Source organism: Temnothorax nylanderi, unplaced genomic scaffold, assembly GCF_030848795.1.
Source record: "Temnothorax nylanderi isolate EJ_2023f unplaced genomic scaffold, tnyl_v1.0 TNYL_tig0060_pilon, whole genome shotgun sequence".
In the NCBI taxonomy this organism is placed as follows: Eukaryota; Metazoa; Arthropoda; class Insecta; order Hymenoptera; family Formicidae; genus Temnothorax; species Temnothorax nylanderi.
Window position 1 is genome coordinate 740033 of NW_027249122.1, and position 15038 is coordinate 755070.

The 15038-nt window shown below is 40.9% G+C and overlaps 1 protein-coding gene across 1 annotated transcript in view; it reads left to right on the plus strand.

Moving 5' to 3' along the window:
- The window catches only part of LOC139773343 (uncharacterized), a 32843-nt gene extending 17967 nt beyond the window's left edge, over positions 1 to 14876 (plus strand). The window contains exons 3-5 of the mRNA XM_071707741.1: positions 7996 to 8081; positions 8252 to 8376; positions 9373 to 14876. Of these exons, the coding sequence (XP_071563842.1) occupies positions 7996 to 8081; positions 8252 to 8376; positions 9373 to 10050 (889 nt within the window). The 3' untranslated portion in view covers positions 10051 to 14876. The remainder of the gene's footprint in view (positions 1 to 7995; positions 8082 to 8251; positions 8377 to 9372) is intronic.
- Positions 14877 to 15038: the final 162 nt, after the last annotated feature.

Here is a 15038-nt window from a genome sequence, read left to right on the forward strand (position 1 = left end):
TGTATGCATAATAAACTGAATGTAGGTGACGGGTTAACGGCTTCTTTCTAAACAGTGTTCTGTGCCAACTGATAAGTGCAACGATCGATCAGAGCACATGCTATTTTTGTCTTGCGCTATCACGAAACCTTATAGCCGTATAGCCCTGCCTCTATGCCTCTATGCTTCGTGAAAGAATAATCAACTGCAGCTCTCGAATATAGGTGAATACGAATTCATAAACAACACTCGGACGCAACGCAAATGTTCTTTTCTTTCAATCTTTTACCACAACGAAGGGAGATCGGAAAACGAGATTAGCATAATTTAACTAAAGTCTAATTAGCATAGCATTGTGATTCTTTTAATAATCAATATTTATACATAAATTTAATATTGCGTAAATTCGATGCTGAATATACGCTACTGAAATTATAGATAAATTCATTTAGACAGTTAAAATTTATTAAGTATTTCATTCATATTTTTATCCGCACTTTAATTTCATCATGTTCGTACATTTTTCGTTATAAAAATTTAACGTATGCTATCTTGATTAACGAGCGTTCGGAATTAGCTCTAGTCTCCGAGTTTGGTTTTCATCATTCACAGTGTAAATGGTTTGGTTGTGAGACCTACCGAGAAATCTGAGCTCGGCTGCTGAACAAACATCAAACAGACATCGATATGGAATGTTTCTGCTGTAAAATTAACCGAGTTTGATATGCCAATTCGATCAAAGTGAACGTTTGCTATCTGCATCTTTGGGCTATATTTGCTAGCGTTAATAGAAATAAGTATTATTAAAGTCTTATGTCACCTTTTCAGTGAATTCATTTAATTTCAATAGCATATTCATTGAATTTATAAATTAAGAAATAAATTCGGTTATTATTAATTGCTAAACATGTCACTTTAACGAAATTGTTCAGATTCGTTTTGATAATTTGGGTCACAGAAATAAAATGTAGTAGAATTTATTGCTCTTATTTGAATTATAAGCTAATTTTTTTTCATCGCGTGTTAAGAAATTTCTTTGCATGCGGAATAAGAACGATGACCTACAGATAAAATAACGTAGGAGAGATTGTTGCTCGAAATACAAGGGCTTTATCCGCGAGTAGCCTCAGAGTTTTCAGCGGAGACTAAATAAAATTCGTTCGAGGTCGTCGAAATTGAGATGCCAGCTCGGTTCTCTCTATGTTCTTTCTCTTTCTCTTTCTCGCGCGCGCGCGCGTTAGTCACGGCGTAAGTACGTCAACTTCGAAAGAGGCCCCGAAAATCTGCGTACAGATGGCTGGAATACGAATGACGGAGCGGGAACCTTTCTGAGAATCTGTTCGCAAACGCGCTCCTTCACTGGCATTCCTCGCGCGACGTTCGCGCGCGCGTCGCCGATGGCGTATCGGATGCTGGATCGCGAGGATTCGTTCGCCGTTCGGGAAATCTTATCTGCGCCGGCAAGAACATCCTTTACGCACATGTATTATGCGGCTCGCTCTGATTCTCTCGGTTCCCCGGGACGGCGCGGCGCGTCTGGCTTATGTCCCGTCAGCTTATATGTCTTCGACATAAGCCGTCTCCGGGTTTTAACGTCAGCGTGCACGTTAGCCAGCAGCGCGCGCGGCAGTGTTATCGGGCCTCTCTCAAGTACTACTACTTGGCATTCCACGCCCTCGGATCTCTGGATCCCGTCTTATCGTGCCTCGTCCCCGGCCGCTCTTCTCGCTGGAGATATCCTCGCGAGTTTAGGAGCACGTACGAGAGGCGGGGAATAAATTTGGCGGCGAGGGGAAGTCGCGAGTACCTCTGTACCCGAGAAGCGGAGAGGAGCCAGGCCTGGAACGATCGGCTTTGACATATTTATTAAATCGTTGCATGTCAAGTGTCGTTTTACGCCTTTCTCAATGACTCTCAAGTAATACCCCAAGACTCGAAGTATACGCGATTGAAAAACTTCTGTCACGTTCTTTACTTTTCTCTCCAGGCAAAAGGCCATTTACATAATCTTATTTTTTACCAAACGTGCATGGGAAATATAAAAGCGAGAACGCGAGAAGAGCATGGCAGCAAGAATAAGAAATACGTTTTCGACTTTTTAATTCCCGATGAGGCATCCGGATTATGCCAAACCGCGTGATTTTGATCTTCGTAGGCTTCCAAACAGCTTTCGAACCTGCACGCTTCTGCTTCTGAGAACTTTCCTCTCCGAAATACCGGTGAACACATACATTTCGCGTTCAAACACTTGACGAGATACGTGCCGTTTACCCACAATATCTTGGCAAAACACGGCACATCGAGGAGCGATTATTCGCACCATCAGCACCGTCCAAGTGGCGTGCCTTTGGTATTACACTCGAGTTAAATAATGCGGTCCGACGCAGTCTCGGATGGAAAGAGCCCAATCGCGAATAAAATATCTTAATTGCGTCACACTTTAACGAAATCGTCTTCCTTGTATTAATACAGGCATTTCGAGCATACGATGTTGCTTACATTTTCGCGATAAGTCATATCTTATGTATTTTCTCATAATAACCGTAAAGAATCGCCCGGTTGTCGTCACGGTATTGACCAGCGATAATATTTCTCGTTTAAAAACCGATCGATCAGCCGTGGCTGATTCGTCGCGTCGCGTCGGGCGTACAACAAGGGAACAAGGTGATCTTCTCGTTCGTCAACAGGCTACGAAGATTGGCGCGTATCGCGGCAAGTGATGGCGACAAGCGATCGGTCACGCTGTCACTTCGGTGTGTCGTAGAGCTGACAATACTCGCATTGCCCGCGCGACGAGATGCGGTGCCGGGATGCCTGGTGCGAACAGGTGCAACACAGAGGTGGACCGGGAGACCGTAACGGTTGTCGTCCCGGCACAAAGCCGCGGCGAGGGCACCCTCAATTTCGTTCGAGGGTCCCGGGCCCCCGGGCCCCCGTCGTTAAGTCCCTTCTTCCCGGTATCGGGCCGGCACCAAGGAGATAGGAAATTCCGCGGGCACGTTGGGACGCCTTCGGTGAACTTTTTTTCGACCGCGACACGGATTACAGACACCTGTCGGCACAGGAGGATGCAAGAAGCGTGGATCGGGAGGTGGAGGAGGAAGGAAGGGCGGTGGGAACGGAGGGAGGAAGGATCGCGGTTGTAAAACGAGCGCGCGCGCGTATGATCCATCATCCGCGACGGAGCCGTGTGATCAGCGTATGATCCATCATCCGGTAACCACTCGCATCCGCGACCACGGCGAATGCCGACGCCGCGAAGCTATGCGGATGTACCCGGCCGATGATCCGCCATGCACGACCGTATGAGATCTACTTACAATTAGAGCCAGAACGATGATCGAGTTTTGCGTTCGTAATCGACAAAAGCAACTTATTTCAGTATTGGCAAATGATGCGCGATGCTCGCAAGTTCTGGAGGGACGACTTGCTTAGAACGAAGGAAACGTTTTTCTTTAAATACGTTTGCGTGATACTGTCTGCACAAATGTAGCTCCGTGCAATCGTACATCACGGTACCGCAATTTTCATGCAACGCGCACAAAATAGCTCTAATTAAATTACAGAGCGCGAATCCGGGCACCATGTCGCACGGTGTTCGCGGAGATTGGAGTAACGGCACGCGGTTATAGCTGGTTATAGCTCCGACGTGTCGACGCGACGGTTCCGCGCGCGGCTTCCGTGCCCGGAGAGACCGGAAGTGAAGCGCGGAGCGGCTGCAACAGCTAGGACGACGCTCCGCACCGTCGCGTCGCTCGGTCACGTGGTCACGTGGTCCGCGGCGAACCGTATAAAGACAACGAGGAAGGGCCCGATGATCGCGACACGCTTGCGTGCACGTGTGTACGTTGCGCCGAGTCATTCCACGGAATACGCGCACGAACGCGTATCGGGGCCCTGATTGGGTGCCACGCTCTCGTAACAACGCTCCACAAGTTTAACCGTTTCGCAACACTCGCAACAGATTACACGCGCGCCTCTTCCTGTAACAGCGAGCTTCGCGCGCGCGTCACGTTCACGCACGCACACACGCGTGTGCGTGAAGGCGCACTTGGTTCACTTGAAGAGATGATCGTTCCACGGGCCGGGAACAGCTCGCCTCCGCGAGAAACTAGACTGTGAGTAAGTTCGACGCATCTATTCCTCGGGGGGACTACAAGAACTTGAGATTTCCCGTATTTTATTTTATTATTATACGTTTGCATGTTTTACGTTACGTTGCATGTTGTACGTCTTTATACCTCGAGATGAATCCAGGCCAAACTAGTTAGAACGAACGATTAAGAGCAAACATTTACAGATAAATATGGATAAATGTGCCGAGCCTTTTGCCTTTGACGTGCCGAAAAGAAGAATATATTTGATTTAAATCGACGCCATTCACGTTTAATTATTAAAGCAAATTCGTCCATTTATGTTTGTTTATGTTCTCTGTTTGATCTGATATGCCTTTACGAAACAGACATCATGTGTGTACGTTGGTGAAATCGTCTAAAACTTGTTTGTTTTGTGTACGAAAATATATTCGGTCGTCAGAAACGGATCTCTTTGTTGTTATCAATAGAGCATTACGTTCACCGCGACCAGCGAGAATCACCTCGAAGCAGAGAGCGAGATTCCCACTCTAGAACGACATTCTCCGACTTGTTCAGCTCCGGCAATGAATGTAGCGGGCACACGTGGACACTGAAACATGATTTTCTGCGCGGTCATTAAGCTGTGCCGCACCGCGCCGCGGCCGGTCGCTGACTTTCCGGCGGTCGCGCTTAATTAATAAATCTTACCGCTTTATAAATATCAACCGGATCCGCGGATATTTTGGTCCGGGGGTGAATGTCGGGTCAATGTTTCCGACGATTCACGCGCGCGCGCGCTCGCGCGGGGGCGAATTCCCGGAAATGATCTATACGTGATTGATCGTATTGGGAGGAAGCGCTAATTGCCGAAGATGGGAGGTTTTGATGAAAGAAATTAAATGGAAGTGACTGCGCATAAGAACAATTCAATCAAACTTCTTCCGCTGGCCTTGATCTCGTTGAACACAATATTACGCTTGAATTTGGCCAAATAGGCTGGCAACGTAGCGGTTTGGTATCAGGAAGTTTAAAGAAGAAGAAGAAGAAGAAGCTATGACAGGCTGATGAAAGGAAGCGCATTTCGCACGCGAGAGTTGGGTGGGAATTTTTCACCTCGACCGTTACGGGATTTTCTAATAATGTGGTCCGATTACTATTGTAAATCCTAAGATAATTATTGTAGCGGGTCGATATAAAGAATACGGAGCAAACAAACGGTCGCGGCGTTTGTTACAATCTGCTTTCGTGCGAAAGATTGCCATTATGTAAAAGTAGACGGATTGTATAATTCTGTGCTCATCGTCGTGCCGCGCTCAACAATGCCACTTAACAGTTAGCACGCGCGAAAATGCATATGTATGTCTTGTTTCTTTGTTTTTGCAAAGAAGAAAATTAGAGTTCTTAGGCATTCAATTTACGACGTCAGGTGAAACTTCCTTAACGACTTGTATTTTATAATGCAATTTTTCAACCGTTTTTCCGAATTGGCGTAACTAATAGAATTGACTTTCCTAATTTTTACGCCGACCCTAAAAATATCTCATTTTTCCTAATGGAAAGATACTCGACTGGCAATATTTGATTATAAAATTATTATATTACCTCTAATAATATTCATTACGAATTAATCACGGAAAATACGTGAATTCACGTAACGTTACGTTACATTACTAGATTACTACGTTACTGTACTCTTCCTCCGTCATCTCGATGAAAGAGAAAAGTCTCCGTTTGTCTGCTCGACTGGTATATAACGGGTAAAAGTTGCAGCCGTTGGCGCGTGATTTGTCACTCTCGGTGCTCCGGAATGACTCGCTTCTATCGGCACTCAACAAAACCCCGTTGATCTCGCGCATTAACGCGGGAAGACGCCTTGCTTTGGTTCGGCACGTTCATTCATGACCGGTGAGAGATGCACAAACGCGACGACAACGACAGCACAACGAGGGACCGACAAAAGCGTCCGCGTCTATTCAACTCGGGCTCGTATAATTTCGTCGTGCGCGAAAGAAAAGGAGAGAGGTATGACGAATGACGAATGTGGAGATGCCAACGATACTCGAATCCGAGAAGCCGAGAAATGGAGTCTGTAGTAGGTAAAACGTTGCATGGATAAAACGAAAATTTGGTATAGTAATTTCGATTATATAGCCGGATGTTAAATTATATGTATAATAATAAAGTCGATAATAAAAACAAGAAACGACAAAGTAAGAAGAGAAATAATAAAGAATGTCGAAAAATGATAGTAAACTGATGTTAAAATGGTAGTTTCCCGTAAAATGTACCATTTGGCGCAAGTACCTCGCATGTCGCAGATTTGATATAATTTCTCTCGTGCATTTGCAGAGCAAAACGAGTGGTAATCGCTGAGCATCCTTTCCATACCGAAACGTGTTTCTCCGCAAAGCTCACGAATCTTCGTCTGCGTGCCGTTTCTAAATAAGCGTCATCTATAAGGTGCAATGAGGAATTCCCACGCAGCCGTTGCTGCCGCCCTTCGGGGTCAACGATCTCTTTGGATACACGAGCGGGTCATGCGAAGCGATTAGAACTACTATTGTTCGAGACTTCTAGTATAGTGGTAATTTATTTCTGGGAGTAAGCTACCGCGCGCGTTTTGCGATAAATTACCGGTTCTATAATTAACGTTAGGCGAAGACGATTTCAATTACGCTTGTATTTGATATCTTCTTTTTACAAGCATATTTTATACATACAAGATATGTGTTTCAGAGAATAACTGAAAAGTAGACGTAATATACTTCAGGTTTATGTAAGAAATTCCTAAACAATTGTCCAGCTGGTTTTTAATACAATGTGTTTTCCTCTCGCGTATCTGTCACACTTGAAATAATATTGAATTTCTGAAGAATTAAAAAGTCTCTGTCGCAATAAATTTAAATCATATTCAATTATCGGCTCTCAGATAATTCATTGAAATCTCGCTCGACCGCGGCATTATCGAGAAAATACATAGTAATCCTAATTCGGTGGATCTAATCTAAGAGAGTTAAAGCCGGCCTCTTTAAATAATCTTTATCGTTACGCACGCCTGGAGGAGCATTGTAGCCGACGTTTTATTTATGGAGAACCTAAGATGATTACGACGAGGGCACGCCTAACTACAGTGTGGCACCGACGTATGAGAGATTAGTTGCGGCACAAAAACGCCTACTGGTCCCGCGTTTACGTCGGGACCATAAATCCATTTGACACGTCCGACTCTCTTTCGATGGGAGTGCGCTTAAACGCGCGGTACCTACCTCGCGCGCGCGACAGAACGCCGATCGCCGCGCGAGAACGCCGCGGCTGAAGACAGGAAAAAAAGCGTGGGTTATCTGTAGAGAGTATTTACCGTTATGCACCGATCGTATCGCTGCACTTTCGCGATTATGCAATATTTGCCGAGGAGCAGAATATTTTGACTTACGGCCTTTGTGCTCTAAAGGCGAGGTACTCTAAAGGCATTCCCGTTTCGCTCCTCTGACGCTTTTCGCGGACGGGTATCGCAACAATTAATTTGCGCAGCGTTCAATCAGTCGCGGGTTTCTTGAAGATTGGAAATACATATACATATAAGGGCTGACGTACGTTTTTTAAATAATAACAATGCGACAATCCTCGATACGTTACAACTAATTTGTAAAAATAATTAATTTTATTTCTTTATATATATATAAATGTTTTATATAATCTTGAACGTATATTTAATATATTACCTACAAAAAGGATGTATTTCGCGCTAACCCACAAAAGATCAAATCGTTATCCGAATGCATCTCATGCAGCCGGTCCTGAGACTCCTGAGCCGCGCGAAGCGTTTCCGTGAATCATAATTGCCGATGAAACGACGACGAAAGCGTGCGCCTTTATAACTCGCCCAATTATCACGGACTCGCGAAACTCATCTTCGCTCTGCGACTTTTGTCTGTTTCAGGAGTAACAAGTACCTGCAAAAATCGTCCATCAGCCGCGTGTGCGCCGTCGGAGGTTTTTTCATTAGCATCCCTGTCTTCTTAACTGGTAAGAACGAAACGCTTCTTTTTAGATATCAATTAAATTATACGAGTCGCACTTGATCCACGTTTGGAAAGATCCACGTGAGCACCCACGATGAGAACGACTCGAACTCTCGAAACTCTGAAAAAGTTATTGTAACGCCTGCGATATTAATCCCACATTGTGATCCACAGGCATGATCCTGTACACGTTCATCCAGTTCCATTCGACACCGGCGATCGTCACGTCGGTCTTCATCGGCCTCGGCATCGTGTTCTGCGGATGCGCCATGGTCCACAACGTCTTCGTATGGCAGAAAGTGAGTGCGCCTGAAAGTGCATCTTTTTTACGCCTTCCCATCTTCCGCCCTTCCTCCTCCATCCGCTTTCTTCCCCTTCGTCCGGCGATCTAACGGCGTGCGAACTTTTTCGATCATCACGATATGCGGATCTCCGTCGTAGCCAGTTCGCCTCTTTATTTTCTCGTATTTCACGACCGGCGATTCACCAGTCTGCATCTCCTTCTCTCTCCTCTCCCTGGTTCTTCCCTCTCCGCCGGCTCTACGCCCTTAATCTCTCCCCGCCGCCGTCCGCCGTGCCTTATTAGCATATCCCGCAACGGTCGATGTCATTATCACGCTATTATTTACGTCGGTGATCATTCTACCGTGTAATTCGATTCCAAACTGGATCTGTACGCAGGATGTCGTGCGTGCGTGTATGCCTGTACGCGTGTGTGCGTTAAGCGGACGGTGGGTGCGAACGGACGTGTCCGTCGTCGAGTTTTTGCCCTTCGAAAAAGAGCCGATGGCAGTATAACTACCTAACGTTCGTGCGATCCTGGGACGATACTCCGATTCGCATTACGTAATTGTGTGATTAAGCGGAAGATTTTGTATAACTGCGTTTGTCGCGGCTCCCCGTCGCGTTCTCTTCGCGATAAACTTCACATAAATTGCTACATAAATTGCACGACGAAGAGGACGAAGAGGACTCTTTTTTATTATATTTCTTCCGTGATGCTTTCAGCGTTGCGACAAAGATTTTTCTAATATACTCGTCGTCTATTATTTTATCTCATTTTAATTACTTAATAAAATTCGAAAGTGAAACTTGCATTTAAGTAAATAATTTTATGAAATGACATAAACCAAAAGTTTCACATGAAATATAATAAAAGCACCCTGGATTACGGAAATGCCGATACTTTTCCAAATCGCATCCTCTTTAATTCTCTCTCTCCTATCTAAATAAAGTTTACTGAGAAAAAAAGCAAATATTTTATAGAATAATTTTCTTTCTTCTACAACTCGTAGGAGAAGACGAATGCGGTAAAGGCGTTTGCCCGCGAGCAATGCGAGGTCGCGGCGCAGCTGCAGCGTCAACAGCAGCAGTTGCAACTGCAGCACCAGCAGCAGCCGCATCAGCAGGCACACTCGCAGCATCAACAGCACCAGCATCATCATCAGCAGCAGCATCACCATCATCATCATCAGCAGCTGCAACTACGGCCAACGCTGCACATGGGATCGAAGATCGGCAGCGGCAGCGGCAGTGGCGGCGCGATGGGTCATTCGACCGCCAGTCTGGCCCAACTTGGTCGCGGCCTTCACCATTCTTATCAGCATCATCCGCACCAGCACCATTCTCATCAGCAGCGGCACGTGTCCTCCATGTCGCCGCCGTTATTACTGTCGTCGCCGAATGCCGCAGCGCAGCACAATCACCTGACGCATCGCGGCGGTATCGCCGCCGCTGCCGTTGCTGCCGCTGCCGCCGCTGTCGCCGTCACCGCCACACCACCAACGACGCCCGGCGATCGGTCGCCGCCGAGTCCCAACGGTGGCGGCGGCGGCAGCGGCAAGCTCAACAGGTCGCAGCACTTGCCGCGTGAGACCAGCGGCAGCGTGAGCCCCGGCCTGCCGGCGGCCACGCTCGATCTGAGTAGTGCCGCTACCACCAACAGTCCACACGAATTGTCGACTCTCGTTTAGGCATCTTAAGGGAAAAACCGAGGAAAGGATCCGAGGATCTATTCGGACACGTATTCTTTGAACAACGAAAGAGATTATCTCCCGGATCGTCTTAAGTCGATATTTATGAGAAATAGATCTAAAATTATTTAGAAACAAATTCTTCAATAGATATTGTCTAAAAAGAAGGGACCAAAAATTGTTAAGGCTGCTTATCTCACGTTGTTATTATCACGTTGTGTCATGTTGTATCGTTATCGGCATGTTGTCGCATTATTATAACGTTATTATCATCATTGCGACATCATCATTTACAAGGGAAGGTTCAAAACTCCATTGATTTCGATGAAATTTGGCAGAACTTACAGAGAAAGTTCTCCCGAATGTAATGATACCCCTATTTGGGCGCAGACGGTCAACCGTTTCCGAGATATTTTAATAATAAATGTAGTAGCGTCTTCAGAGTAGAGTTTATTAGAACACTTACATACGAGTATTTGTGGTTTAGTGGATATGGGTGGTAACTACTTCATAATTTTTTTCGAGTTTAAACTCCCCAATCAATTACTTTTTTTATTGTATTATGTTTTATGATAAAAATAATTATTGTTAATATAAAGAAATATATATAAATTATTTTAATATAAAAAAATTTATATTATATAAATAATATAAAAAGTCATGATATAAAATAATATAATAGTCATGATACAAGGTCTACGAATTATGAGGCAGAGAGTTACCATATCCACTACGCCACAAATACTCCTAAGTGTCCTAATAAACTCTAAAGACGCTACTAAATTTATTGTTAAAATATCTCGAAAACGGTTAACCGTCTGCACCTAATTAGGGGTGTCATTACATTCGGAGAAATTTTCTCTGTAAATCCTGCCAAGTTTCATTGAAATCGATGGAGTTCAATTCTGAATTTTCCCTTGTTAGTATTTATCTTTTACTTTACTGATGATACAATATTCTTGGATATTGACAAGGGCCGATAAGAAGGATATCCCATTTTGATAACGATGAATTATCGTGAATCTTTTGCTTACTCTATATATATAATATTTACGAACCTTTGATGAATGAAAAACACCGTTCGGAGTTTTGCTGCTAAACAATTTACTCCAGATTAAGGAACTAAGAAGAGAATAGTTTTAATGATTTTTTGCGAATATATTTTGTTAACAGCCTTAGCAAAAGTGTGAAAGGTAATTCAATTAAATTCACTTCTTAATTTAAGATAATAGCTAACTATGCAACCGCAGCAATGCATTTTTCTTTAATTTAATTTTTACCATCTCATTATTTGACATAATTTTCGTTTTTAATATAACTTTAACGATAGATAATTTGATCGAAATTGCTGTTGCTATAGATACAGGACGCTCCAGAATAATGTTGTTTTAGCCGTTTTTATGACTAATTTAAAGGTGACATTTTAAGACTGTCAAAAAGTGTTCCATTAGAATTTACCGAGCGAAATTTCATTAGCGTCTTTCGTTTGTCTATTCTTCATACTATTCCGGCAATTAACGGCCTTGAAATTTATACTCTCAAAGCCACTGACCATGTTTATGGCCTGTCATTAAACCAGTATTACTCGAGTCGTAAGGTTTTTTGTTTCTCTCTCGCCGGGGTACATAGTTCTCTTGTATAATCAGAATTCGAACTGTCTTGATCCTGCTAGTATTGTAGCTAACATGATTTAATGATTGGTCGATAGCGCTACTTCTTGTTGGCCTTGATGAGCTACATGTTTTTTGTATATTGCTACCAATTACAATTTCCTCAGGTGGGTTTCGCTTGCTTGATTTTTTATCGTTTATTGTGTTCGGGGGAACCGTATGCATATAAATATATATATATATACACACACACTTATTGTACATAATGTTCGTGGAGAAATTTTACGTCATGTCGTTACAATGTGGGAATTATTTCGATTCCCCGAACGAAACTTGCCGATTTATGCTTTATTTACGACTAGTATATCCTGCTATCACCAAGAGCAGCAGCAACAGGTTCTTGTTGCGCAACGCCGACAAAAAAATTCCTCGTACCGAATGCGTGCTGCATTTTGCCCTTCGTAAGTATTCTTTCTGGTTATCATGACACTCTCGGAATATCGGATAACCAAAAAAATTCATGCAGTCTCCGATGTCAAGAATAAAACATTAATAATTTTCTTTTTTGCAGACAGATTTTAATTTAAAAATATATTTAAGATGATTTTTTATATTAGATATATTATAATTTATCAAAAACTGCATGAAATGTATCTTTACGCTTGCCGAGTCCCGATCATCCTCGACTACGATTGTTGAAGTGTGCATACTTTCGAAGCCTCAAGATCTGCGACAAAATGAGAAATTGGCACGAATGTGAATCTTGCCATGTTTTTACTTTATTATTATTATTATTATTATTATTTGTACTTATCTTGCAGAATCTCTAGTCCTAGATTATTTTTGTTCACATGTGTGCGTGAAAGCATAAGATTTTAGAATTCCGATTATTGTATAATTGCGCAGCTAATTAAAATAATTGATAAAATGCTTGAAATTTGAGAACTCGACGCAAATCAAGTTTATCTTTTCCTAATGATATTTATTGTATGTAGTGTAAAACATTATTAGAAATTAATTAGAATTAAACATTAAAAAAGTCAAAAACTTAGCTACTTGTATGGTTCAATTTTTTTAAATACTTTCAATATATATGATAATATATGAAAATTATGTTTTGTTTATCTTGTCGTCTATTATGCGAATTTCAGTAGATCAACATTGTATGAAAATGGAGCACTAAATTTCGTTTTAAATTAACACTCGTATGATTGCAGTTAAACACCGTAAATCATAAATCCAATTGTTTGTTGTTTATCCACCTGCATGTTTATTAATCTACTAAAGCTGCGTCTCGATATTCACTGCCAGTACTGATCTATCTATAGTTTATGTCACGTATACTACAGATTTTCAGTACTGGTAGTGAATATCGAAACGCAGCCTTACTAAAAAAAAAAAAAAAATACACAAGTAAAAAAATTATTGAATGAGTTCTTCAAATTTCAAGCCTTTGGATGTGTGTTGTACGATTTACAAATCAAATACGCAATTTTGTTTCCTTTATACATCAGTGCGTTTTAATATTTAAAGGTATTAAGCTATGAAACTGCTTATGAATTTATAATTTAAGCGCATTTAGAATTAGATTTATAATTTTATATCGTTACTGCGTGATCATGAAAGATTCACACATACACACACGTTAAAAGAAATTGTAGCGCCAGTATTTAAAATAATTTGTAGAATACAACGTGAACAATTTTTTCTTTGTGTTAAACATTTTTCTCTTCAAAACCATTGAAACAATACTTGGCATCAAACTTTCGCAACTATTGAAAACATCAAATCATCGTTTCATATAATTTAGTAATGGTATAAAACATCTTCCTGAATATGAAAAATATGAGAGCTGCATTATGAGGATGCTTATACAACAGTTTTTATAAATTTTAGAAAATTTTATTTTCGATTTGTATCAATGTTCATATCCTTGCGATATATGTATATAATATTCGCGTTATCTATAGAGCATTCAGAATCCAACTTCTAATACAATTGAAAAAAAAAACAAAGAGAAAGCATAGAGAATTTATGTCGTTTATGGTGTGTTGCACGGAATAATAATACAAATCATGTGGTAACGACTTATGTAAAGACACTCGATAATCCATGGGTATGACATAACATACGTTATATTACTACTAATATGGTAAAAGTTCCATATTCGGTTACGTATTCTCTAAAACTGCTGCGTATATTTTTTCTTTGCGCAATCACGATATACAAATACGGAATCCATACTTGAATGTCACGAATATGCCAAAAAGAAAAAACGAAAAGATTAAGATTAGATAAAAGAGATATATAATGAAGAAATGGAGAACGTTTTTTTTCCTTTAGCTCTTTCACATCTTTTTCATCAATTTTATCTTAAAAAAACAAAAATTACAAAGAGATATAATTTTTAGGACTATCTAAAGTAAAGTTATTAAAAATAGATTTTTCTTTATCCGTTATTCTGAGATATCTTTATTGATTTTTTCGTGAATAAACGAATTTCGAGCTCGTAAATTGATATTACCGAAGATGAGTTACCGGCAAAATAAAGAATGCACGAAAATGGAGCTTTTACAAATGTATTCTGTAATCTTGGAAATTTAGTCACAGTCTTGTCGAACATTTAAATGCAAAAATGATTTAAAGTCTCTTATTAATTGTCATATATATCTAAATTCTTTGTTAGTACATTATTTTATATTTGATTTCATATAATCATTGAGTCAATTTATTTAAAGAACATATCAATATTCGTAACTTGTGTCTTTATAAATTAAATTCGAAATTTGAAACAAGAATCTTAATGAACTTTCTCTATTCCGATTTAAGACATTTAAGTGAATCGAGAAACAACTCGATTAAATATATATGTACATAACGCAAGAATGTATATGAGATATATTCTAGAGATGTAATTTAAATGGGCAGGGTAAGAAACTGAAAATATGTAAATTACATAGTAACATACATGTATACACTTCACCGCGTTTGTAAGTAGTGTAGTAATAATGCATTTGCATGTAGTGAAGCATGTAATAACTTAATCATGTGAGTAAGTTATTTGTTGGGTTCATATATATATATATATATAACGCACATAGTACAAAAGTGTTTTAGCTTTATGTACTGAGTTACATAATAACAGTAGATGTATTTGGTATGTAATTAATTAAAAAAAGAAAAAATAAATTATTCTGGATATGTATTGCGAATAAAGCTGTGCGTGAATTATTTCAATCATAATATAAATGTGATTTAAGTTTTTCTGACTGATTTAAGGACATTTCCATCAATATTTCATTGAAATAATTATTTATGTATTCATGAACGTTGGGTGATAGTAGAGAGATTAATATTTCCTACGTATAAAGTTCTCAT